The 25874-nt window shown below is 37.8% G+C and overlaps 2 protein-coding genes across 5 annotated transcripts; both read right to left on the reverse strand.

The window, feature by feature from the left end:
* Positions 1 to 585: 585 nt before the first annotated feature.
* Positions 586 to 17191, reverse strand: skap2 (src kinase associated phosphoprotein 2). Of its 3 annotated transcripts, none has more exons than XM_059567469.1 (13): positions 16981 to 17189; positions 16148 to 16253; positions 16028 to 16053; positions 14389 to 14487; positions 11849 to 11929; positions 11680 to 11763; positions 11463 to 11587; positions 11322 to 11385; positions 11101 to 11220; positions 10461 to 10535; positions 8110 to 8228; positions 1098 to 1200; positions 586 to 816 (listed from the first exon to the last, which is right to left on the reverse strand). In XM_059567469.1, the coding sequence occupies exons 1-12, from the start codon at positions 17018 to 17020 to the stop codon at positions 1108 to 1110; spliced, it is 1032 nt and encodes a 343-aa protein (XP_059423452.1). In that variant the 5' UTR covers positions 17021 to 17189; the 3' UTR covers positions 586 to 816; positions 1098 to 1107. The 3 variants fall into 3 exon arrangements, with proteins under 3 accessions (XP_059423452.1, XP_059423454.1, XP_059423453.1); XM_059567471.1 differs by having other exon boundaries at positions 8110 to 8225; positions 16981 to 17188; XM_059567470.1 differs by lacking the exon at positions 16028 to 16053 and having other exon boundaries at positions 14389 to 14501; positions 16136 to 16253; positions 16981 to 17191.
* Positions 17192 to 22525: 5334 nt separating this feature from the next.
* hoxa2b (homeobox A2b) lies at positions 22526 to 25216 on the reverse strand. Of its 2 annotated transcripts, XM_059567473.1 has the most exons (3): positions 24817 to 25216; positions 24101 to 24302; positions 22526 to 23512 (listed from the first exon to the last, which is right to left on the reverse strand). In XM_059567473.1, exons 1-3 carry the CDS (start codon positions 24946 to 24948, stop codon positions 22782 to 22784), a joined length of 1065 nt encoding a protein of 354 aa, XP_059423456.1. In that variant the 5' UTR covers positions 24949 to 25216; the 3' UTR covers positions 22526 to 22781. The 2 variants fall into 2 exon arrangements, with proteins under 2 accessions (XP_059423456.1, XP_059423455.1); XM_059567472.1 differs by lacking the exon at positions 24817 to 25216 and having other exon boundaries at positions 24101 to 24805.
* Between the last annotated feature and the right edge of the window lie 658 nt (positions 25217 to 25874).

Raw genomic sequence — 25874 nt, forward strand, 5'->3', positions numbered from 1 at the left:
TAATTGTTTATCAACTGGTATGTAATACAGTGTTATGTAATAATCCAATTAAAATGTCTTTAGTATTTATTGTGTGAAGCTCGACTGAGCAAGTTAATATGTAAATAGAAACACTTCGTTTGGATACATCTTCTTGGCAGAGAAGGTAAGGCCTGACATGTGTTTTAATTAAGTTTCTCTCACTTCAGTGCCCAGATATCTGTGGATGTCGACGCAGTGGTCCATGAAGATACTATCCGATATGCCAAACAGTTCTCCTACAGCAGATAATTAATTCCGCATCTGAATAACTGCTATTTGATTTGTTTGTTATGTTCTGCGTAAAAAGGTCAGAGATTTTGTTTCCCCATCAGTTCGTTACATACTGCAACATCGTGATTGTACGTACAAACAGCACTTGCGGTGTGTGTAGAAACCTGTCTTGTGTTGTCTGTTGTGGAGGAATCAAACCAAGTCTCAAATAAAGACGTTCCACGTCTGCTCTGAAATAGTTTGACGCTAAAGCTCATTACAGAGAACGTTATACGCTGCTGCCACCTGCTGGCTAGAATACAAACTGCTAAAAAAATAAAAGACTCCAGAACGTTTTGTGAACGCGCAAGCTTTATTTTATACAGTTTTTACCTACAGCTTTACATTCACTCAGTCAGCACGTAATAATTAAATAATTAGCAAAAAATAAGCTTCACATCCTTCATGTATTTTACAATCACTTGTGCTTTTGAACTGCCAGTATGCTTTTCATATCACACAGAATAATAGAAACACACAGTGACTTGTGGAACATGAAGCTACAACAGCAGGCCATCAGTTTTCCTAGAAAAGAACAAAAATATACAATTAAAACAAAAATGAAGCAGGATTTACTTGGAAATCATTTTCAATTAGAGACTGCTAGTGCATTTTAAAAATAGTAAAAAAAAAACATGCATAACACAGTGAATTAAACAAGGAATTTTTAATGTAGAACGACTGTTTTTGTAAAACGTACTCCAAAAATAATTTAGAAGTTTTATTTACAACTTTCATATATATATATATATATATTTAAGAACAGCTTAGGTTCATCAGCTGTCATTCTAGGATCATTTACTCACCTTAGACCATTTACAGCACATACAGTTCGAGAAGATACTCCTTAGGCACGATTCCGATGACCCCTTTCATCTCCCCCACCCACCAGCCAAACATGTCATACTCCTGAAAAAAATAAAAATAAAATATGATAGCCAACGCTCATTAAACTCACTCACTGTTGAGACCAATCAGTGCAGTGACACAATCAGCGAGGTCAAATCTCATAGATCAACGCTCAGGGGAATGAAATCTGTCAATATATAGTTCATTTATCTGCTCATCTTCAGGTTTTACTTCATTTTCTTCTCATACTGTCTCTATCCGGACACCCCCCCCCCCATTCTGTCTCCCTCCCAAACTCCTGTCTGTCTTTCCAAGGCCAATTCAAGGACACAAGGCCCATAGGACCTATAAAGATTACACAAGAGAATGTGAACGGGCGATATATTTCGTATGAAGCACAACAGATCTGCGAGCCTGAGGACAGAGTCCTTTTCTTCCCGTACAGAGACAGATCAGCTCTTCTCCAGCTCATGGAAAAGATAACCATAAAGATAAGAAGCAGATAAGATCCGTCCATCCGTCTCTCTTTCTTATTCCATAATTACAAGCAGATCACACGGTACCATTCACTTCAAAGCCACTAAACCCTGCGTTTTCTCCACATCCAACATACTTCTCTGTTTCTCACAGATGCCTTCTAAACTTTGGGGTTATACTGAGGCAGATCTATCAGGCCACATCGTGCTTTCTTTCTAAAAGGAGAAAGGAGGGAAGCAGGGAGAGGAGACTGGACTGAACTGAACTAGGGACGCACTTTAACCTCTGTAATAAACTCCATTTCCCAGCAGACCTTTGGAGAAGCTAGATACACTGGGGTCTGGGGACCCCCACTGAACTGCAAGTGGGTGCTGGAGGGTTCTCAACATTTTACTAAATGTATTTTAGGGCTGTCAGCATTAATGTGTGCATAATAAACAAATTTGGTAATATTTCTATTTCATCTTTCTTTCTAAACATGGTCAGAAATCAAGAGATTAATGCAATTATCCTTATTCTACTGCCAGCGCTTGATTTTCACAGAAAAAAAATCTGAAAAGTTTTGCTTAATTATAATTATAAGTTAGTAAATCAATAAATAAATATGTAATTCAAATATATTGAATACAAAAAAATTTATTAGTATGTTAATTTCAGATACACTATCAACTTAATAAAAAGTAAATATTTTTAAAGATATAACCAATTTAAAAATAAAAAATATAATATAAAAGACAATTATACACACACTAATATTTAAGTTTTTTTATGTTTTTGAAAAAAGTCCAGTGCATGCAAGCTGCATTTATTTTATCATAAATAGTTAAAACAGTAATTTTGTGAAATATTATATCAATTAAAATACCCAATCATTCTAATAAGCTAATTTGGTGCTAAAAGTTTTTATTATTATTATTATTAATGGTCAAAAAAGTTTATACGCTTGAAATACAGCTGCATAATATTTTAGGAAGTGGTCCAGGCATTCATCATATCTGGGAGTCCTTGGCATCAAAACATCATATCAAAAATCTAATCAAAAAATCCTATACTACTTTGCAAAGGCAGAACACAGTGACACTTTCGTCAATAATGAGTTATGACTGAAATGAGGTCTCTATGATCTGCCTATGTGATCAATATGTTAAACAGTAAAGTAAAAACAACTCAATTACAGCTTTAGCTTTGGTGTAGTTCCCCTGCTTCGCCTTTATAGGGCAGTATAGAGGACCTTAATGGGGCCCTCACTCATCACCAATCTGCAACCTCAGCTCTGCATGTTTTTGAAAGTTCCCACATAAGCACTCATTTGTTGTACTTAAAAAGAACGGTCAGCTACATTGAAACCCCTGAAACATCTCAATCCAGTGTACTCTGAATGACATTTATAGCCTTTTTTCTCTCTGACATTCAAGTCTTTGATCTCTCTAAAGCTGACAAGACACTCACTCACTGCTCGTCACTGCACTGTCGGAGAAAAAGATCTCTCTGTATGGTTCAGAAAGAGCAATGAGGTTCGACTCATACCCCATCTGAAGTTAAATATGAAGTTTGTGGTCCCCTACTTGACCCCGGCAGCCTAAGTGATTCCTGCTGTATAATGTATAGTGCTCAGCTCCGGCCAGCAAACCTCTTACTGCCTGCGTATCCGTCTATAAAACACAGGTCTGGTTATGCAGCTGCTGACAGATGCCGCAGACACACACACTGTAATGGAGAGAGTCTCTGTCCTCAGTGTCCTCCTCATAAGAATAAAAAGAAAAACTTGGCTGAAAGACCACAGATTTCAATAAATCTTTTGTTATCTGTAAAGCTTATATATATTGCAATATAATTTGGAATATATTCCATGTATATGTTCTGATAAAGTCAGGACTGTAGATCAGGCGTTTGTTCAGCTGCTTGTTTTTTTAGACTTAACAGAAGCTGGGAGCATTGGTATATTAAATTATTTGATTCCAGAAATGTCAAGAAAAATTATTTAATAAATTAAAATTCAATTCATACATTGATTTTGTGTTCTTAGCATTTTCATTTAGATTCTAGTTATTATTCTAACATATACATTTATTATATATAACATATATGTTATATATATACACACTCACACACACACATAATATATGTACTGGGAACCACTGTCCTAAAAATACATTTTAATGATAAAAGTTATTTGTAATTAATTAATATTTAATTAATTAATATTTTCTTTATGATGCTTAATAATTAATACATTTTAATGAATAATTTGAAACATTTTTTAAATAAAAAAAGATTAAATCTTTTATACAATATTTTACATGTGTATACATGTATATACGATTTATTTAAATACAATTATATTTAAATACTATCATACTATTTTTTCACATAGCATAAATTAGTCTCAATATATATAGCATCCTTTGCAAAAAATGATATTCATCATATTTGAGAGCATTTGGCATTAAAATATTTGAAACCCTCCACAGTATATAACAGCCAAATTATGCAAGTTATATGAAAGTGACTTGTTAAAAGTATTAATTTTTGAAATCTTACTAAAACATTTTGAACGATATTGTAATTTCATAAACAAATGATTCTGTCTTTAAAATACAGATGAAAGCGAAATGTGTTAATGTCCAAGATTCACACACCACAGGCCACCAAATAGAGGGCAGTTGTCCAGTTGTACAGGAAGTGCACATGTGAAGGGGTGAAGCGGAAGCTTCCTGTAGCCGTCCTTTGATACAGACACACCTCATTGACAGAGCAGCGCCGCGTGCCGTGTGTGCGCAAATATGTGTGCGTCCAAGAGGGTCGGATTAGGAGGTGAGGGTGACAAATACGTCTGCAACAGGAAAGCAATGCAGACCTCACACTCCTCCTACATGCCCACACACAACTATTCAGCACCTATCTAAGGAAGCCGACATGTAAGGTCACATAGACTTCCTAATTTAGCATTTTGCAGACTAAAGTGACTTTTGAAATATCTTGAAGCAAGGTGAATAATTTAAATCCTGCATGATTAAAATTTGCATATTATGCCACTGAAATGCTGTGGGTCTTTGAGGTTTACAATGTTTCTGGACCCCAGACGGACCATGTGACACACTATTTTGACCAAGCATCATTTACAGCACACACTGGCCTGCTTTGAATCGAAAAGAAGAGAGTGATGTGTGTGTGTGATTTAGGGCCCTGAAACCTCCCCCTGGTCTGATGGTCAATACCCTTTCAGAGCCGCTGAGGGTCTGGACAGGGGGGTAAATGGAGTGGGGGGTGTGGGGGGGGGGGTGTTAGACTTGCAGCTGCTGCATGGCCAAGGGGAAGGAGGTAGGCCACTAATAGCCCCACTGGCTTGTTCCCCAGACTGCTCTGAATGGCCTGTGAGCCACAGCTGGACACTAAACCCACACCGGCTTTACGGTCATCCACAAGCCTGGCTGAAGGAAGGGGGAAGGGGCTGCGCTACAAAAGAGCGCCTGCAATATTCATGGTAAACCAAGCCGTGCAGTACCCATAAAATGCCACAAATACGACACCGCATCATTGGACTGTGTCAAGCAGCTCTTTCCCAGCCTCATTTGGCAACATCCAGGGTTTAGGCTTATCTCTTTTATGCAGTGCAATATATTTTTATGCATATTTCATAAAAATGGGATTTAATGGAGTGGGATATTTATATAAAAAGTGCCCTGTGCCCCGTTTTTTTTTTTTTTTTTAAGTTTTAATTTGAAAAGAGACATTGCTTTTTACAATTTCAATTCCATTCCAACCAACCTGAATCAGACTGCCTTAGAAGATATTAATTAAAAAGTTACAATCAATAAAAATAAACAAAAATAAAGAACATATATGAAATATACATTCATACACACACACACAAAGAAGCCTTAATGGATTCTTTAAAGAAATAAAAATCCAAACAACATAATCATGTCTTTCAAAAGGCTAATTTTCTTTTGGTCAAAATGCCACCGCTCTCATTCTAGCCACTAGATGGCAGACTTGTTCTGAAAAACGCTGTCACCCCTGGATCCCATTCAGACCATATTCTGTCATTTTCTGACAACCTGCTGACTTTCAACAGAATGAGATAATTTCCCCATTGGCATGCTTTATATATCCATTACAAATTATGGATTTTTAGCTACTGGTGAAATTGGGATGTCATCTCTATTTCTCCTGAAGATGCATTATCTTGCTGCTGCACATTTCTGTGTCTGTAGTAAAATGAATAGAAATAAATTGAGTAGAATTATGGAAAGCTGTATTCAGCAGTTCTTTGTGTCAGCTTCTTTCCTGTGTAATCACTCCTGGAGACCTAAACTTTTGCCATTACTTAATGGATCACATTAGATGACATCAGGAATAGGCATTGCTAGGCTTTATTTAGGAGGGTTTTATCTGAGCCCTCCTAAAAAGCTCAGATGAAGCTGTCAGGTCGCTTGAAAATCTCATGTTTGCTGAAAATAGATGCATATTTGAATATGAATCCTCTATTTACCAGTCGTTAAACAACAAAAACAACTATCCTTCAAGAACTTTGGCTTAATCCTTAATTAACCTTTCTCAATATATATTAAGAAAAAAATTAAATTGTTTCACTGCTTAATGTTTAAAAAAAAAAATTTGTCTACAAAACCAAAGACAATCAACAAGCAGAAAACAACAAAACAGTAAGAGATATCTCAGAGATGACCTCTGCAGATCTTCATTACTTGTGTGTCAAGGTCAGTAATCACATAGTTTAACTTTTTAAGATAAGGCAAGGTTAGTTCAGGTTGTATAATGTGTTGCAACTCCTAGAAAACTTGACATGTATATAATCAAATATTACCTTAAAAACTTTTTAATCTATCTATCTAGATAATTTACTGTGAGGATAATAATCTGTGCACACAAACATGCATTCAACCTGTAAGGAAAGTATGCTATTATTTTTATTTGAACTAATAACAATAATTTTAAATTTGCATTAGAATTTTAATCTCTGTGTTTTCCATAATTGATTTATTTGTCTCCCGTCAGTCTGTGACTGTCAAAAAAAGAAAAGATATTTATTAAGATGCCTCCTGGTTAAATAAAGGTAAAAGAAACAAACCTGATGTTTATGCCACATTACACTTTGAAAAAAAAACAGAAAACCAGTGTCAATTTTTCTAAATTGAGATTAATACATCATCTGAAAACTGAATAAATAAACTTTCCATTGATGTATGGTTTGTTAGGATCAGACAATATTTGGTCGAGATACATCTATTTGAAAATCTGGAATCTTTTATCCAAATGAAAAGTTATCCAAATTAAGTTCTTATCAATGAATATTACTAATCAAAAATTACGTTTTTATATATTTACGGTAGGAAATTAAAAAAATATCTTCATGGTACATGATCTTTACTTAATATTCTAATGATTTTTGACATAAAAGATAAATCAATAATTTTGCCCCATACAATGTTTTGGCCATTGCTAAAAATATACCCCAGCGACTTAAGAGTGGTTTTGTGGTCCAGGGTCACATAAGAATGTGTCACTACCTTTAAATTAGATCATGGACACTTATATAGTATGTCCTTGACCCACAAATTTCCCTACCATTATTCATAAACACCAACATAATGTCGATACCTCAGAACCTATCTTCTAAAAGAGAAAGAAAACACAAACCAGATTAAGCTTTCCAGTTCTCTCTCTGAAGGGCAACGGTGCTAAGTAGACAAACCGCAAGATACCGAGTTATTTTCTGGGAACGGAGCAGCCTGACCTGTTTTAAGTAGCCCTGAGAGGTATCGAGCTAATTCTGTTAGCCAGGTACAAACCCCACGGGCACTTCCCAGATCTGCACAGCCGGCCTAAGCATCGGAGCTGACAGGTACGGGAAGTTTTTAACCAAACGCCCTTCTCTGCAGCACCTGGTCTGAATAGAGAGGTGGATTCAGCGTTTCCTGAGAACACAGACTACCATTACAGCCATAAATAGTGACTGGCTGAGATGTATATATGCTAAAGGCCTGCTTACGGTTGCCCTCACTGAACATGGCATTGAGCCGTCTTCCAATGCTGAAATACCCACACACAAATCAGCTCTGAGACGCACACACGCACGAAGCAGACGTGGAGAGAGGTGACAGAATGCCACTGGCTGCCAGACTGCTCTGCTCAGGGCCAAGAGCACTAAAATGGTTTCCGTTGTGACAAGACTAATCCCATCACCGTGCGCAGGGAGAGGGTTTACTTCACTTCGACACTCAGGAACGCCGCTCACGCAAAAAAACAGGCCCAAAACTAACCTTTCTGCATCTGACTCAAATGTGTTATCCAGACTTCACAGTGTATTTATTTAACTGAATGTTTTTGCAAATTCATCTTTTCCTGCTGACGTCTGAGAGAGCAGGGTAATAAACATGACCTCATGCTGTATTATTTCTGTCCTCCATCACGTGGGTTGTGACAACCGCGACAAATCTGGAAGTTTCCAGGCCGTGGCTCCCGTCTTACCTTGCTGAGGATGTAGATGGTGTCTCCTCGCTTGAAGGAGAGCTCATCGGGATGCTCTCCAGCACAATCCCACAAGCCCTGGAAATAGTTGGTGTAGTCTGTGCCCTTGTTCGCTGCTGCAGGGGAAAGAACAGAAGATCACTTAAATAGAAGATCATTTAAAAACGAAATTTAATCATTAAAGAAAGAATAGAGCATTTATGATGGCATTTCATGCTTTTAAAGGTGTCGTTCTGAACTCAGTACACTCTTTACATATACATCACACAATGTTTATGACGGGCTGTAAAAATAGGGATCGTTAGGTTGCTGGTTTGGTCTCTGAACATCTCCCTCTCTATGTATGTACACTATCATTAAAAGTTTGGGGTCAGTGAGATAAACTGTGAGATATTATTGAATAAAGTCTCTTGTGCTCACCAAGGCTGCATTTATTTGATCATAAATACACACTACACCACAGCACAATTTAATGATAACATGTACAGTTTAAAAATAACTGTTTTCTAATGTAATATACTTTATTCCTTGTGATGGCAAGGCTGTATTTTCAATATCATTGCTAAAGTCTTCAGTGTCACATGGTCCTTTCTGAAATCATTCTAATATGCTTGGTGCTCAAGAAACATTTGTTTTTATTATTAATGTGAACAGCTGTGCTGCTTAATCATTCTGTGGAAACTGTGATTGATACTTTGCTGTAAAGAAATTTCAAAAGAACAACATTTATTTGAAATAGAAATCTTTTATAACATTATAATGTCTTTACTGTCACTCTGGATCAATTTAATGCATTTTTGCAGAAAAAAAAAGAGTTTAATTTCCACAGATTAATGTTTGATTTCAAAAAATGTTTTGCAAAAATACATAATATGTGATAAACACAAATATAATTTCAAACTAGTTTAATTTAGTATGATTTCAAGGGCCTGGCCTGGGACCATAGTGGCACCCCTGGGTTCTTGGCTGAAGACCCCACTGTTGTTCTGGCTCAGAAAGATCCACTAGTGGGCAGCAGAGAGTATAAATAGCTGAACTGAGCCTCTTGCCAGTTGAGCTTTATACTGATGCACTATCTTATGAAAGACTCTTCACTGTTGTAACTTGTATTACAAGTTACATTTGTTTTAAGCCCTTTTTATATTATATATATATATATATATATATATATATATATATATATATATATATATATATATATATATATATATATATATATATATATATATATATATATATATATATATATATATATATATGTATATACAACAAAGAATTTATTCATATCTACAATATATTTATTAATCGACATTGTTTACCCAAAGGCAGCACCATAAGTGGGTGTTTAGTAAAACTGCTTTCATATAAATAAATAACAAAATACCCCTAAAGGTAAATATCTTTCAACAGACATTATTGCTGGCAGATTCCCAGCTATGCTGATTTGGCAGATTATTCAAATTATTTTCTAAATATAACCTTACCCACTGCTGCTTTAAGGTTTATTCAGGGCTGCCTCCTAAAAACAACCAGGCATTAGTATTACACCTGCTGCACCATTATTGCATTCACTTACAGGATTTTAAAACATTATTCAAAACAGCCCTGAATGATGACAGCAAACACTAATAAGGGAAATTCATTGGACAATCTTGCTTTCCAGAATCTGTGAAGCTTGTATTATTCCCCACCATTATGGCTCTCGCTAGTGCTCTAGCTGGCCTCCTGCTCTGAGCATCTGTCACGAGATCCTGCCTCAGCCATCGCTTCTGTCAGCAGGACTTCCTGTGCTGTGAGCCTGGAGCAGAGGGCCATGGTGGGCCACAGTGCACCGATGGAGTCAGCTTCCTGCCAGAGCCTACCAACCCCTGCCCAGTGCCCAGCACCCGGCAGGATACATGCCTCCCCACACAGGCACAGAAAAACCAATATAGCTTTTAAAAATAATAACGGAGATGATGGCAAGAGTATTGCTGAGCAATTGTCTAACCAATAAACACAAATCTGTTAAATTAAGTATCATTACAAATAATAAACGGTGCAAAAATACAACAAAAATTCCAGGTCTCTTCCTGAAGGCCAGACTAACATCCTACTTCTGTCATCAGTGTGACTTCACCAGCTAACCTCCCATATCCACATGTACCTGCAATATCCGCTCCTTCTCTTCCACATTCTATCTTTTGCTGTCATTTCAAGACCTCATCCCTCCTATATTTGCCCTTTTAAGTTGAAAAAAAATTTGAACAGACAAATGTTAGTCACCCAGGCAGATCGGGGAGTCAGTGTGGTGTTATGGGACAGCAGGGCAGGTAGGGGATGGACTGGCCTGGTGACCTGGTGGTAATTACCTGTCACAGGGGTAGATGGTGGGGGTTTGTTGGCCAGGGTCACTGCTGGTTTAACAGGTTGGGGTGTATCTTCCTCTGAGAGGGAGAGAATAGATGTGCCAGTCAGAGCGGAGAACAATACAAAAAATTATACATTTCTGTAGCCATTTTCCACCACATACTGTACATAGAGGAACCACCCTCAGGAGATATTACAAGACTGTAACTCTTTATTAACATCAGAACTGAATAAATAACAATAAAATACTTAAAGTTGCAGTCCGTAATTTTTTTGTGTTCAAAATCTACATAATAAGCGAGTACACCATGAATCCACTTTCCAAACTGTGTTTTTGGTTTGTCCTGAATCACTACAGTACACTTATAATAAGTGTTTATATTCTGACTATTTTAGACTGGTTCGGGTAGGTACCGCTGCGAAGTAGCCCAGTATATGAGTATATGCGTGATTCGTCGTAGACATATACAGAGACAAGTAGCTCCTGCTACAATGTTCTCCCGCAAGACACCTGCAGTTCTGTTTATTAACCACTAGAGCGCCAAAAGCTACGCTCCCCACAACCCTACATAGGAATATAATAGAATAGAATATGAAAATATTAGACAAATAAACCAAAAAATAAGAAATTGAGGTGCAAACCTGGGAGCTCTTCGTAAATGTCATCATCAATAGGTTCAGGATGGTTGGTTGGTTGGTTCATAGATAAACAGTCATCATACTCTTCATCCATTTCATCTACAGGAATGACTCCACCCATGTCTGATAGTGAAAACACATGCAAAACATAATGCATTTGTCCATAAGACACCCGCTAAGCCAAGTTTAGAGAGTGGCAGTGTTTTTCTGATGTACAATCCTACCTTTGATCAGAAAGTCAACGTGCTCCACCCACTCTTTTGCATCTTTCTCGGATGCAGCACAGAACTTCAGCAAAAAGGTATTGTGAGTGATAATGATCGGAGGATATGAATAAACACTGCATGTTATGAGAGGTGACCAACCTGATATACACGCTTGTCTGGAGCAGAGACCTCAAAGCAGCAATCTCGCTTTGCATCTTTCCGTAGGGTGTTGTTCAATTTGACTGTGTATCCGACAATATTAAACTCTCCCTTCTGCTGTTTATCTAGTGAAGATTAGGAAATGATCCAATTTCAGAAAAACAATCAATTGAATTCAGTACTACATTGGTGACAACAAAAACAGTAGATTTCCCACCTTTCTCACTGCCATAGTAGTAGAATATGTTGTTGCTTAAAGCACACCATCTCTTCTGCCATTCATTGCCAAAGAAGCTGTGATCTATAAGAAGTCGAAATTATTTATTAATTTTTATTCTTCTCGTGAGCAACTTCTCATGAGCAAGTTTGTGAATGCAGTAACCTACCCTTTCTGCGTTTCTCCAGGTAGCCACTCTTTAAAACGGACTGAAGGTCCTGAGCTGCCACAGGAGGATACTGTTGAACTCCTGATTTTAACAAACAGAAAATGATTCATGATGAGCAGTGCTAACTCTGCTGGTGAAGTATCCACAAAGAGGAGCACCTGCCTTCACAACAAATTAGCTAAATACATTTGCTAAAGGCAGCCAGAAAGCTAATTCCATGCCTTTAGGTTTAAAAATCAAAGGTCGATGTCAAGGGAGAGTAAAGTTAGCAGAGATTCAAGTCTGGATAGAGTTTCATGCACCGATCTGTCAGGTACAGCAGTATGTGAAACAGATGCATGGTCTGTTTTCAAAGCAAACCTCCGCTCTCGTTTACACTGCCCTCCCTTCTCTTGTGTACACACTACCGTTGCATTGCTGAATGAGTGTGAGTGAGCGGAGCAGTGTTATGAATGACACAGGCAATTGTGGAATGTTTGCAATTATGTATAAAGTGCTGTCAAGGGAGCATGACACAAGCTGACTGTGAAAAGCAAACTGAACACCCTCAGAGTTGGAGCAGATTTCTCTTAAATCAAGTCGAAAATGTCTGGTAGAAGCACTAGCAAAGAAATCATAAATCATGCTGTCTTTTTGAGCAAACACTGGCAAAACAATTAACAAAACATGACATTTTGGAAAATACGAACTCGTTGGCACAGAGTATTTCTTTAATTATTGCATCTTCCTCATTGAAAATTTTACATAAATAATACAATTGTAAGAAATTAGTATATACACTACTGTTTACAGATTTTAAAAAAGAAGAAGATTTTGATATTCAGCAAGGCTGCATTTATCTGATCAAGAAGTGAAAAAGTAACCAGGCAAAAATAGCAATATTTAGAAACATTATAACAATTTTCAACGGCTGTTTTTCTATTTTAATATAAGTCAGTTTTTCTTGATGACAAGGAAGCTCCATTTTCAGCAGCCAAGTCTTCTTCTTCATAGCTCTTAAGAATTAATTTTATTATGCTGATTAGCAAGCATAATAAATAATAAATTGGAAATAATCTTAATGAAGAGTGGAAATTGAGATACAGTGTTCTTTGATGAATACAAAGTTTAAAGAACGGCATTTGTTTGAAATAGAAATCTTTTGTAACATCATAAATGTCTTCACTGTCATTTCTGATCATTCTGTCCTTGATCAATAAAAGAGTCAGTTTCTTCAAAAAATCATAATGATCCCTATAGCATTTGAATGGTAATTTTACACAAACCCATAACTGTAAGTCATGACTAAAATTGTGTACTTTGAACTCCCTTTAAATGATCTTTATATATATGTCACAATGCTAACTTCAAAAGTAGTGAATGTGGTTGCAAAAGGCTGTAAATAAACAGTGACAAAATGTTTCACCTTCCGCTATAAAATGAGCTTCCTCTGAATGCGCTGAATATATAAATAGAGTGAAAACTCAAAGCACTTTGACAGAGGCAAAGCCTCTGACTCTCAACAAATACAGCCTGAGATGTGTCTGTCTGTTTTGACTTTCTTTTTTTAATGAAAAAAAATGAAATGACAAACTCCCTGCTTTAACCAAATAGTGGCATTATGGTTGCACAAACTCATAACTTCACTTGCTTCAGTACATCTGTCCAGAGTTATAGTCTCAAATAACTTTTCCATCAATATCCAAATGCCGTTTTGATTCGCCTAGGCTCTGCATAGTGCAGGCTTCAATCCCATCTTGGAGCTAAACAGCTGTTCTCTCTGGCAAGCACAGGGCAAAAGGACCTATAAAACACATGACTGCCCTACCGCAGTAAACCTTATCTTACCATATATACATACACACAAACCCCTCTCAGCCTGCATCCTACCCTCCTGATTCTGTATGTTACTGAATGCAATAATCAGATATGAATGCATGATTCGAGAAGAGTCAGATGAACTGGATTTCCTTAGATGTAAATTCTACCAGTAGCATTCATTTAGCAGACGCTAATAAAACAGAAGCCTGAATTGACATTGGCTGTGGGCGGCATTGTCTGGGCTGCAGACCATAAACCATTTGCTCAGAGACAAAAGAGAGCTAAACCCTTGACGTCTGTGCCTTCAAACTGTTCCTGAGCCTGTTGCCGGGTTACATCAGTCTTTCAACCACCTCATTCAGCTTTTGTGTTCTTCTACCACTACTAAAAAATCCTAGACAGGACATGACAAAGGACTGCCACAATGATAGTGTGTTATGACAGCTGAGGCTGCAGAAAAGATGATAAGTGATTCATTCATAAGCGGAGAGAGAAATGCTTTTTGTTTCTTAATTTATGTGAGTTCTGTACATGCAGTCCGTGTACAGAATAGATTGCAGTGATTCTTTCATAATACTCAATTAAAAACTTTTCTTTTGACTTCCTGGAGAGAATTCATGGGTACAGAACAATGTCACATGACATTCCTGTCCCACAAGTTCTCCAAAAACAAGTGCAGATGCTCCATGCATCTCTTCTCTGGAAACACTTTTACATAAATCACAAAATTTTCCACTCACCATCATAAACGCTTTCCTCATCTCTTTCATTCTGCTCGGACTGCAGTGATCCTCCGTCGTTAGTGTCTGCTTCATCAGGCTCTGGAAGATCTTCATCTCCTACACAACAGAGTCTTCATCAGCATTCTCAAAAAGGCCACATTTTCAAATCTCCGCCAGAAAGACACATTAAGACTGTCTAATTCAGATATTATGTAAGCACTAAGCAGATATGATATCTGACAGTGCGGGAATTTGGACATGGTGCTTTTGATTGGCACTTGCTTTGCAGAGATTTGGAACATGAAAATGAAAATATTCTTAAAATATACTCAGGCCATTCAAGATGTAGACTTAATGGATTTGGGAAAAACTTAGCATTACATCACTTGCTCACCAATGGATGTGAATGAGTGACATCAGAATGAGAGTTCAAGCTGATATAAACATTGCAAAAATCCACACAATGTCAGTATTTTATTTAATGCCTGAAACAAATCCATCATAAAAGGCATTTTAACTATAAATTGTCGATTCTGGTCAAAATACTCCATTACAATGCTCCATACATCCAAATCCACCAACATATTTGTTTAGAACGGTTTTGGATTGTTTTCACTTATAAAAGGTTACTGATCTGTTCATATTTCTCTCCTTATTCAGACAAGATGGCTTTTTCACTGGAGTAAGCAATATTATGGATAGTATAACCAAACCAAAGTGATAAGTATAGAAATAAATAAATACATTTTAAAAAGATGGATTTGTTTATTAAAAACATACAGATTCACAAGACGTTAACTGATGGACTGGTGTCAGTTACTTGTGGATTATTGTTATGTTTTCATCAGCTGTTTGGACTCTCATTCTAACGGCACCCATTCACTGCAGAGGATCCACTGGTGAGATCAAGTCTAAGTGATGCAAGTCTAAACTTCTCCAAATCGGTTCCAAAAAAATAAAAATCTGGCTCAGTTTGAATGCCTTGGATGAGTACATTTTCAACAAATTTGTATTTCACAGATAATATATATATATTTTTTTTTTTTGGCTAAACTATTCCTTTAATAGTTATGCATATGCATATGTTTGTGGCATCGTGTTGAATTTGAGCAAATAACTTCCTGTCCCAAACTGTGATATTGTGGTAATAGTGCCGCTGTAAAGTGCCAAACCAAATGGAGTCCTCTAGCCACATCTCACACTTAAATCTGTAGTAGGAAACACGAAACTGATCTGTGAACAGCTATATGGTGACTTAAAGGTTATTTTTAAAACACTTTTATCATGTGTTCCCATCAGAAGAGAAACCGTGTTTGTTATGTGTATTATATATATATGTCATGCAAAGATGTTTACATATGAATAGTTGAAGGGTTGTCAAATTCAAATCCTGGAGGGCCAGAGCCCTACAGTTTTGTTTCAACCCTGCCCCAACACACATACCATGTATCTTTCAAATAAGCCTGATTAGTTGGATCAGGTGTGCTGAATTAGGGTTGAATCTAAACTCTGCAGGGCTCTGTGCCCTCCAGGAATTGAGTTTTGACACCCCTGGCCTACAACATAATGGGGAAGCTCTAGTTTACTTCACCATGCTTCAACTTTAGCCCCTCCCCCAAACACATGCACACAGACCACAAACAACATCAAAACTTACGTTTGTCCTTGAAATCTTGAGAGTAGCTGAAACACAAATAATTTGGATTTGTTGAATACTTCAGCATAGAGTCACAAACATATCATGTGCTCGCTTTTACAGGAATACATTTCGTCGTACCTCGATTTCACATCTTTAATGCGCTTGATAAAGGCATCCTTTTTCTCTTTTGCTTTCTTGCTCAGATTCTCCCCTTTAAGGACATCGGTTAAAAAAGTTTCCAGATCTGAAAACAGACACTGTTTTATAAGCGTAGCTCTTTTTTTCCACTTTCATTAATTCCTCAATCCAAGTAGCCTAGGTTTATGCAAACAGGTGCATGTTTGAGGAACATAGCTTTCGACTATTCCAAACTAATGACACTAATGATTAGTTTACTGGCAAGGTTACATCCCTGCTGGAAAGGTCTTTGGCCAGAAACAACTACATCAAACGTTTTGTTTTTTGGTAACAGCTAGTCAGCCAGCTAATAACAACCGTACTCCATCTAATTTAGCTTATGTTATCTGGCAACTATCTACCGTGTTCAAACATCGCAAGCATTAAGCTTGAGTCTTCCACAGGTATGTTAGGGCTCAAACTTAAAATAAATAAATAGATAACTGCACAAAATAAATAAATAAATAGAAATTTCGCCTGCAGTTGAATCTTAGCATCATAAACTCTCATAAAACGTCATACCTATCGTAGATTTAGTAATTAAAACAACACGTTAAAGCAAAAAACATCTATTCGCACCCTGCCTAAAAAAGTAAACAAAGACCACTTTATGCTCTGAGTTACAGGGAAATATTCTCAACGTCTGTCGGTAGACTAAACTTCCTTTTTCCAGCCAAGTTTAGAGTTTTAGAGTTTACAACTGAAAACCAAAAAAATATATAATATTCTGACTGCGCTCGAGAACTAAGCGTTCGCTTCATCAACTGTTGTGTTAACAAATATTGCTATAGTACCTGAAATAAGTGTCGCCAAGTCTTCCGGGATGGACCTCATTGTGATAAGCCGCTTGACCCAGTAAGATATAGCCTTCGAAACACGGAAGTTACAAGTGGACTATGAAATACGGAAGAAGCAAAAAGCCTACCCTAGAGGAACCACTATTCAAATTAGACACTGTTATTCATCACGCCTGCTCCAGTAGAAACATATGACTAGAGTGCTCACCCCAAACAGTGGGGAAACACACGTTTCCTCATCCAGCTTTACGTGCACGATTTGACAGGAATGATACACTTTGCATAAGTTATTCATTTTATTGCATTATTCGTCGAATTTACTTTCACTGTGATGAATATTTACTTGTTTAAAGTTTTTTATTTGCATGAGAGCAAAAAAAAAAAAAAAATACATGGGAAAGATACAGCATGCCCATATGATCTAATCTAATCTGAATCTTCAAGATTTAAGAAGCTTCCCTACTTCCAAAGAGGCAATCCTTATATACAAACTTTGGTAAGTAACTACTGAAGGTCCTGTTTTTTTATTTTATTAAATGTTTTTGCCTTCCGTACCTTGCCCTCTGTACTACTGCTGGTGCATTACAGGGTTTTAGTGAGATGATCTAAGGACCTTTCGGCCCTTTTAGATGGGCCTGCTGTTTGGAGTGGGGCCCACTTATCCTGAGGAGGGAGACAGGTGAAGAATGGGGGTGATGCACAGCTTTCATAGGAAAACGCATAGCTATCCATCTCCATCTGGCTCTGTGCGCTCTCTCTGTGCTCCTCTGCTGTTTCACAGAGATTACTGCAGAGAACAGATCCCTGCCAGGAGACCTGCACTCTGTCACCTTCTCAAAATACCTCTCCTAGAAAAGGATAAGGAGTGGAATTTGCTTATTGAGTCCAAAATATTTTTTAAAGGAATACGGCAAGTTATTTTTGCACATTATAATTAGATCCATATTTTGTGAACAAGCCTTACTGTGCTAAATCTATGAACGTAAGCAATAGGAATTACTTAAATGAAACAATAAAAGGCTAATTTTACTTTATAAAAGTAATGGCTGATATTCAGCGCTGACATCCTGCCTGCTTGTTCGCTCGGCTTGAGCACTGCTTGAACCTCATTTGACCTGGCCACAGATCCATCTGGTGTGGAGGGGGAAAGAGAGGTGAAGTGCCCTTTGACCTTTTGAAGGAGAGCGGAGCAGCTTCATATCTCATGCTCCTCAGCCAAGTCTGTTTGATCTGGACTCACCTCAGTTCACACGTCTCAGCTTCTGGCCCCAACCCACAAAGGGAGGAATGTGTGTGAGTGTTTAAATGCAGTTTTACATCAGTATCACCATAACCAGTGATCATCATCTTTATTAAATTAGACATATTGTACTTCTCTTCATCCCAGAGTTTTAGTATTATACTGTCATGCTTGTGCATATGACTGCCATATTCTGAATCATTCCTTTTTTCTTGCAAGCCTTGTGACTTGAACCTGTAACTTTTTCCTTTGCTTTGGTTTTGTTTCAGAGAGCTGGTTAAGAAGAATTGCTTTGTTGGCCCAAAACAGTATTGAAATGTAAGGTTTATGGCAGCCACGTGAAGACATATTAGACTTGAAAACATACCTGAGATGGGTGAAGTCACCAGCAAATACTATGACATGTGACAGGTAAGTCATATCTGAATCAGACCACCTGAACAGCCTCCGAACATGAAGGAGGAACATCTGAGGGCACGCTCTTGCCACTGTAATTCACACTGCCTGCAGGGTGCAGGGCTATCTGTGAAGTTAAACTTTGTGATGGATGAGATGGTGTTTTTGCCCCTTGGCCTTTGAGGGATTAGGCTGCTCAGGTGTTGTTTTTAAAAGACTTAGAATTAGCTTACATTTAAACATTTAAACTGTCTTTTGACACCACTTTCACCACCTGTTTCTGGAGAGAGAGAAGAAAAAAGTCTGGGCTCCCTTAGATTGAACCTTGAGTTTACGTTTAATGTCAACAAAAGAATGCATCAGTCATAAGTTACCTCAGAAATGCAGGGAGTTGGTTCTTTGATTCTTAATTACTGTAGATATATTCATGAGTCTTTTGCAGTGTTTATGAGTGAACCTGTGCCTGTCATTTGATTTAACATTGCATAGTGAAGTCTCGGTTGCAGCAGCAGGAGGAGAAACACTTTATGTTGAAAAGAGATGTTTAGGAATTAAGCAGACCACTTAAGTGCAACTAGAAGAAGAAGAATTGCATACCTCAGGAATTCCATAAACATGATCTATGAGATAATATCATGCTACATAGAGCTAATTTGTTCATTTGTATTCTGTGGTGTTGCTGTGGATTGCCTTCTACTTGAGCCATTCTGTTTGATTCAGATCCTTAAATGGTTTGAACCCTTAAAGGGATATTTCTCTCAAAAATGAAAATTCTGTCATATTTATGCACCCTCGTGCCATTCCACACCCTAAAGACTTTTTTTGTCAATACAATGAAAATTTAGTGGAGGCCTAAACAACACCTAACATTTTTCCAAATATCTTCTTTTGTTTTTCACAAAAGAGAATCAGTACATGTGAGTGGGTAAATGATAACCAATTGTAATTTTTGAGTGGAGAATTCCTAAGCACTACATAAATGCACACTTAAAATTCATATGTTTTTTTTAAAATTCATATTATAAGGTTAGCATTTTCATGTGTCTTGCATTATTTAGTGTTTCTGCTCTAATTTCACTCTACCCTCAGAATATCTGCATGAAGCCCACCTGCATAGGAATGACAAAAGGGACCACCAAGATTAAATGCAAGGTTTCCATGGAAACCAGTTGAAGGCTGGCTACACTGACTTTAAATGCCTGCATACAGACTGAGTCAGTGGGCTAACACTGCATAGGCATTTCCTCTTTAAGCATTTTATAGCTGTCGGGACAGGAATTTTACTTTACACAGATTGTTCATCGATCCTTGAAGATGCTGGGATGACCAAAAATATGTCAGGCTCCCTAACCAAAGCCATAAACTTAGGCTGCAAAACACTTGAGAAAATAACATTGTTGCAGGAGCCCCAAATTGCATGTGCATATTATGCATACCAAATGGTTTCACATCAGTTTGCATTAAGGCAAAGTTGATTGTCCAGTTTGGGTAGGATCATTATAGTTGTGACTGTCAAACTTTATGGCAGTGTTTAATAAGTAAGCAGATAATTATACTTGAAGTGTCCATGCAATAACATATTTTAGCAAATACAGTACTAGTCCTAGTACTGGCTCATATGAGTTATTGTGATGCATATTCACTATGGAAAGGCTTTCACTTTCTTCACATTTTACAACCACATTTTTAAAAATGGGGTACTGCCATATAAGTGGTAACACAGCTTATTTCCAAAAATGTATATGTGTAGAATGTAAGTTGCTTCAGTGAGAGGGTTACAGTTATACCTATTTACATTATTTTTTAAAAAGGAGTTTTCAAAATTGTAACAGAAGATTAATTAAAATTATAAAAATAAGTTGTATTGTAATTCTGAGCCTTTCCCTGCATGCCTATGATGCACAAATCTCTTTTGGGGTGCTAGTTGGATGTTGATCACTTCTCTGTGCCAAATCTTTACTCAGGCTTTAACCTGGTTAAAGAATGCCGATCACGTGTTTGTTTGTCAAAGGACGTCAGTCAAACTATTTGTTCAGCCTCGATTTGGCGCAACGCCTTTAGAGCCTAAACGATTTTGAGCTTTGTTTTGTAAAATGCGATTTAAGGGCTTTTCTGTAAACATCTTTTTGTGTATGATTGAAAATTCTAAATAATATAACATTTAATAAATCAAATGAAAGATAATATCATTCAAAAAAACTACTCTGTTAATAACTGAAAAGCCCTCATACCACGACTAAAGTTTTAATATAACTGCATTAGTAGGTCTGCAGTGGTTATAGTGTATTAACCCTACATTGTGAGGGTTTAAAGTTAGCCTGATCTAATGCAAGGACTCGGATCATTCTGCGTCTCTGTGCGGTGTGAGCTCTTGGCCGCTAGGCCTCATTTCCATTTCGACACTTACGCAGCGATTGCAACGTGGCGTCAGATGTTTGGAAATTATAGCTAGATTTCTCCAAAGCTAGGTTTCACAGAACACTCTTCCCGAGGTACCACTGAAGTCGCCTTTTATAAATTCAGTTTTGTGTTGGTATCCTTACAATAGAATTCCCTACAACTTTTTGCACTTCATAGAATTAACAGAAGTGGCTCGAGTCACCGTAATCATTAAACTCGATAAACCAGCTACGGATCAGATCTAATGATGGTGAAACGATTTTATTTTGTAAATATCAAGTGCCAAAACACTTTAGGAAATATTGCAATTTTAAAGAAATATCCTACCTTAATACAAATGTGTTTGTTAAACTTGAATACTATAAAACCGGTGTTGATAGGCTTTTATTGTGCTAAAGGTGAAAAGCGTTTGCCAAGTTCCTGACTTGTCGAAAAAATATTAAAATGTAGTCGTTTTAAGGCTGTAACAACGAGCAAGTATCAATCGAGTTAGTCTAAGAGGACACACAGGCCTCTATAGAGTTCATATTTTTGGAGAGCAGAGCCGAGGTAATCAAATTATTATTATTTTTTGCTATTTATTAAGATATCAACTATTTGGAATTTAAAAGTATTAATATTATTAAAACACAGGCAGAATTTAGTTTTTTATGCTGTCAGATCATTTCATACAACGTTGCCTGTTGATAAAACGATACTTCATTTGATAACTCTTGCATTAGATGTAGTCTACTGATCTGATTCGGGACACAGTTACATTCATCAAATGTAAATTAAATCTATAACCTGCAGATAAACGGATAATTATAATAAATTTTATAACCAAAAAATTAATGTTAAAATGTGGCTTGACTGTTGAATTCCCTTCTCATTCTCGGCGGTGGATTGAATTACGTGGAGTGCTGCCTCAACCCCAACCCCCTGTCGAAGGTTTAATAGGCAATAAAATCTAATTGCTGAACTCCAAAACGTTACAACTCTTGGCCAGGAGACTCCCTGTGTCGTCAGATACAGTAAGGGTCTTATTTGTGTACGCAGCATCAAGTCATCTATCTCCTTCTTGAGGCATTATGTTTTAGTCTACTAATTTGATGGCATCAAAAAATTCCCATGGGTTCATTTCATAGTACTGTTAAAAAAAATAATAAATAAATAAACTTAACGCCAACTAGGCTACAGGGAAATTATCAAAGATTAATAAAAAGAATGTAAAACGCAATTACATTCCTTTACTGCGTATTAATTTTGCGCACAAATAGTTTTCGGGATAGCTGATATTAGTTTTGATTAGCGATTATAAACATACATTTGGCAGCCTTGTAAATATCAAATTTGGTCTCTCGACAAATTATAATAAAAATCATTAATCCTCATAAAACAGGTAAATACACATTTAAAAAATCAGCAAAAATGTATAGTAATATATATTTTGAATCGTATACGTTTAATAATAGGCTAACCTGTTATTTCTTCATCTGAATATAAAAGAAATAAATAACACAGCTGCTATTTTCAATAACAATTACAAATTTATTCTATGAAAATATGGCGCTTTGCCGGCGAACGATACAAAAATAAAACGTGAAAAATATCACTTTTTTTCCTGCCATATTTTCTCTGTAAACAAAAATTATCACTCGATTATTGAAAAACTTACCTCATTGATTAATGGTCTAGGCCTATTTTTAAAGTCACAATTAAACACACAGACCATCAACGTGAGAAAGATATTGACGTCCCTATAATGAAACTTCAGTTAGAGTTAGTAGCTCAAGTGTTGCAGGTCGATTGTTGTAAGCGTCTCGGAGAAGAAATCAAAGGCCTCCGTAGATAAACCAATGGGGCTGTCTACAGACTCTGACAAACTTGGGGACACGGCATCTGAGAGGTGTAAGCAGGAATCGTTGGAGAAAACGTTGAAGTCCTGTAAAGAGACGTCCAGGGCCGAGGGACTGCCATTGTCCGGAGCAGATGCACAATCCGGGGCCATTGTTGAGGCGCAGATAGGAACAGTGGGTGACGGGTTGGGAAAATGTTTCAGATTTTTGTCATTGCTACCTAAAGGCGAGACAGTTGCGCTTTGGGAATCACTATTGTGTCCATTCTGTGACTGTTGAGAAGTTAAAGTATTCTGCTGAAATGGATAACCTTCTCTTTCCAAAAGCGCCCCTGATACATTGTTTGCCACTTGTTCGAAAAAAGATTTCCCATCACCCCGTCCACCTGCCTCCTCCAGACTCGGTGGCTTTCCATCGCCGTGATGGTTCTCTTTACACTGCGTTTGCCGTTTGTGTTTCATCCTCCGGTTTTGAAACCAGACTTTGACTTGCCGCTCGGTGAGGTCCAGCAGAGCGGCGATTTCCACGCGCCTTGGCCGGCAGAGATACTTGTTGAAGTGGAACTCCTTCTCCAGCTCCAGCAGCTGCGTGTTAGTGTACGCCGTTCTGAGTCGGCGAGTTGCCCCATTGCCACCATCAGAAATCTCGGGCGAGCCTGAGAAGGGACCACAGCGTTATACATTATTGATACGCCACTAATTATAACTCTTGATTTTTACAACGCCGCTGCGGTGCTTAAAGCTGACCCCACAAACTTGTCAAATATATTGCGTTTCTCAGGGAGCATAAATTGTTTGTGGGAATGGAGCCACGGCACTTTAATAATTTGTGTCCTCATCCTCAGTCATATGCCAGAATATACTGATGTGTCTGGTGTGAGTGCGGAGAGGTCCGAGTGAAGATTAATGAACACACCAGCTGCCGAGTTGAGTAATGGCCATCTATCATTCTTCATTACTGTCAAATATTAAAATTCATGCCCTACACTACAAGTATCTATAACACAGCGTTTAGAAGTTCAGGATAGATCCTCCGCATCCAGAAACTAGCAAAAAACTTTTAAGATATTAACTCGCATTAAGTTAACATGACTCATGAGGATAACAAACTATCTTGCACTTTCAAGCAGCATGGCCTTGCGCAACGCAGCTATCGAAATTAATACTAATAATAACAAAAATAAGGATTTGCATTTCGTTTAAAATAAACTATAAAACAATAAAATTGCATTAAAGCCAAATACCTTGAGGGGAGAAGTATAGTGGACCAGGGTCGGTGGTGGTTGTTGCTGTCGAAGTTGTCTGGTTTTTCTTGGATGCTTTTTTCTCCTTCATCCAAGGGTACTCTGGGGGTAAGGATGCGGCGGGCAGCGGGCATGAGCCATTGGGGTTCTGCTTGGGCCGGCTGTGGCGAGGGTGGCTGCCGGGGTTCAGGCTTGGAATGGTCTGCTCAAAAGGAGGAGGAATCAGTGTCGAGTGTGAAAGCGTCGAGCTCTTGATTGATGAACTTTGAAATGCATCACCGACAGGGGGAAAAGATGTCAGGCACTCAGCGAGCGACGGCTGACTATTGATAAAACCCGTCTCTCGCTCGAATTCGTAATTCATCTCCTCCAAGTCTTCCAAATTCGCCGCTCACAAATTTGTGACCCAAGGAAGATAAAATGAAATATCGTGCCGGGCTAAAAAAAACTATTTTGCTGATTACGGTCGTATGGGGACCGCGGTGCCATTAAACTATTGCTTTCATGGAGACAAGGTTGAAATTGGACCGTATTGCTTGTCACATGATTACCTCTGTCCAATGACAATTTGGGGTTTAATCAAAAGAAGCCACTGTCTGTGTGATTGATCGAAAAAAGTCCGAGAGGAACGCCTTACTCCCTGGGACGGGCTAGTTTATTTACGCATGTATGGTCAGTTTGCCCACTGCTCCGTAGATTGTAAGTATAGCCAGTACCTGAAACAGTGAGAGTGACAGTGAGTTCGTCTGTTGTTCTCCCTTTATGGTTTGACCGGCCCTCGGCTGAAGATCCCCCAACACATCAGCTGGACACATAAACACACCATAGCCACGATCGAAGAAACCCATTAATCCTGAGTCTGTGTTTTTACTACTTTCTTAGAGAATGCGCGCTCTCGTTTGACAATGCACGAGGAACAGCGCGCGAGACAGTAGGCGCGCACACATTGCGCGCAGACAAATTCTTTGAAAGCCCCAACGCGCCCGCGTATTCACGCGCGCTGACACATTAGGCTTTGCATGTGTATTAGTGTTATTTTAGTCTAAGATATTTTGCAGTCCTTTTTTAAATTACTGTAGTTTTCAAACTATATTAACTCGGACATTTTTCAAGTTACATTCTTCGACTAATAGTCCAATTAGCATAATTTATATTCAGTGCAGAATTTGTGAAAATAAAATGTATATTTGTATACATTCAGTGTATTTTGTAAATAATCGCACACTACACATTTTACCTGAATTGATCTTCACAATTTGTTTGAGCGACGCTAAATCGTCTCACAGACAGACAAACACATACAATACAATGATTAATATCAAATAAAAGTGTGCATTCATTAGACTTTTACGTTCAAGAATGTGTCTTCTATGTTGTCCTCAGAAGTCTGTAGCTAAGTTGTAGGCCTCGAGCACTTTATTGCTTATATTCCAAACAAAGAGCCCTGGAAGCCTGCACGCTATCAATCTTACACGCCAAAAGGTCTGACAGCTTAGTGCCCTAAGAACACATTTAAACCATCTAACACTCTCTTAGATCATATGTGGCCAGGAAGAAGAGAACAACGTAGTACTCACGGTTGAGAGTTTCCCCAGTTTATAATTTTAATTTAAAAAAAGCGATATTTTCCGATTAAAGGACTGACCTTGGTCATAATTTCAAACCGGATGTTCTTCGAATGGACCAACATATTTCGGACCAAAAAAATCGTTCGTTTTATATTTTCGTTTTCGGAAAGTCAGCCTTTATCGAAGGTTTGGGAATGAATAGGACT

Source organism: Carassius carassius, chromosome 15, assembly GCF_963082965.1.
Source record: "Carassius carassius chromosome 15, fCarCar2.1, whole genome shotgun sequence".
Taxonomy (NCBI): Eukaryota; Metazoa; Chordata; class Actinopteri; order Cypriniformes; family Cyprinidae; genus Carassius; species Carassius carassius.

Coding starts and splice junctions, on each gene's coding strand:
- skap2 (XM_059567470.1), bottom strand. CDS start 17,020: ATGAGGTCCATCCCGGAAGACTTGGCGACACTTATTTCAG. Junction 11,588..11,679: donor CTACTATGGCAGTGAGAAAG/GTGGGAAATCTA, acceptor AATCTTCACTAG/ATAAACAGCAGAAGGGAGAG. Junction 1,201..8,109: donor CCATCTACATCCTCAGCAAG/GTAAGACGGGAG, acceptor TATTTTTTTCAG/GAGTATGACATGTTTGGCTG.
- hoxa2b (XM_059567472.1), bottom strand. CDS start 24,464: ATGAATTACGAATTCGAGCGAGAGACGGGTTTTATCAATAGTCAGCCG. Junction 23,513..24,100: donor ACTATACTTCTCCCCTCAAG/GTATTTGGCTTT, acceptor GTCCCTTCTCAG/GCTCGCCCGAGATTTCTGAT.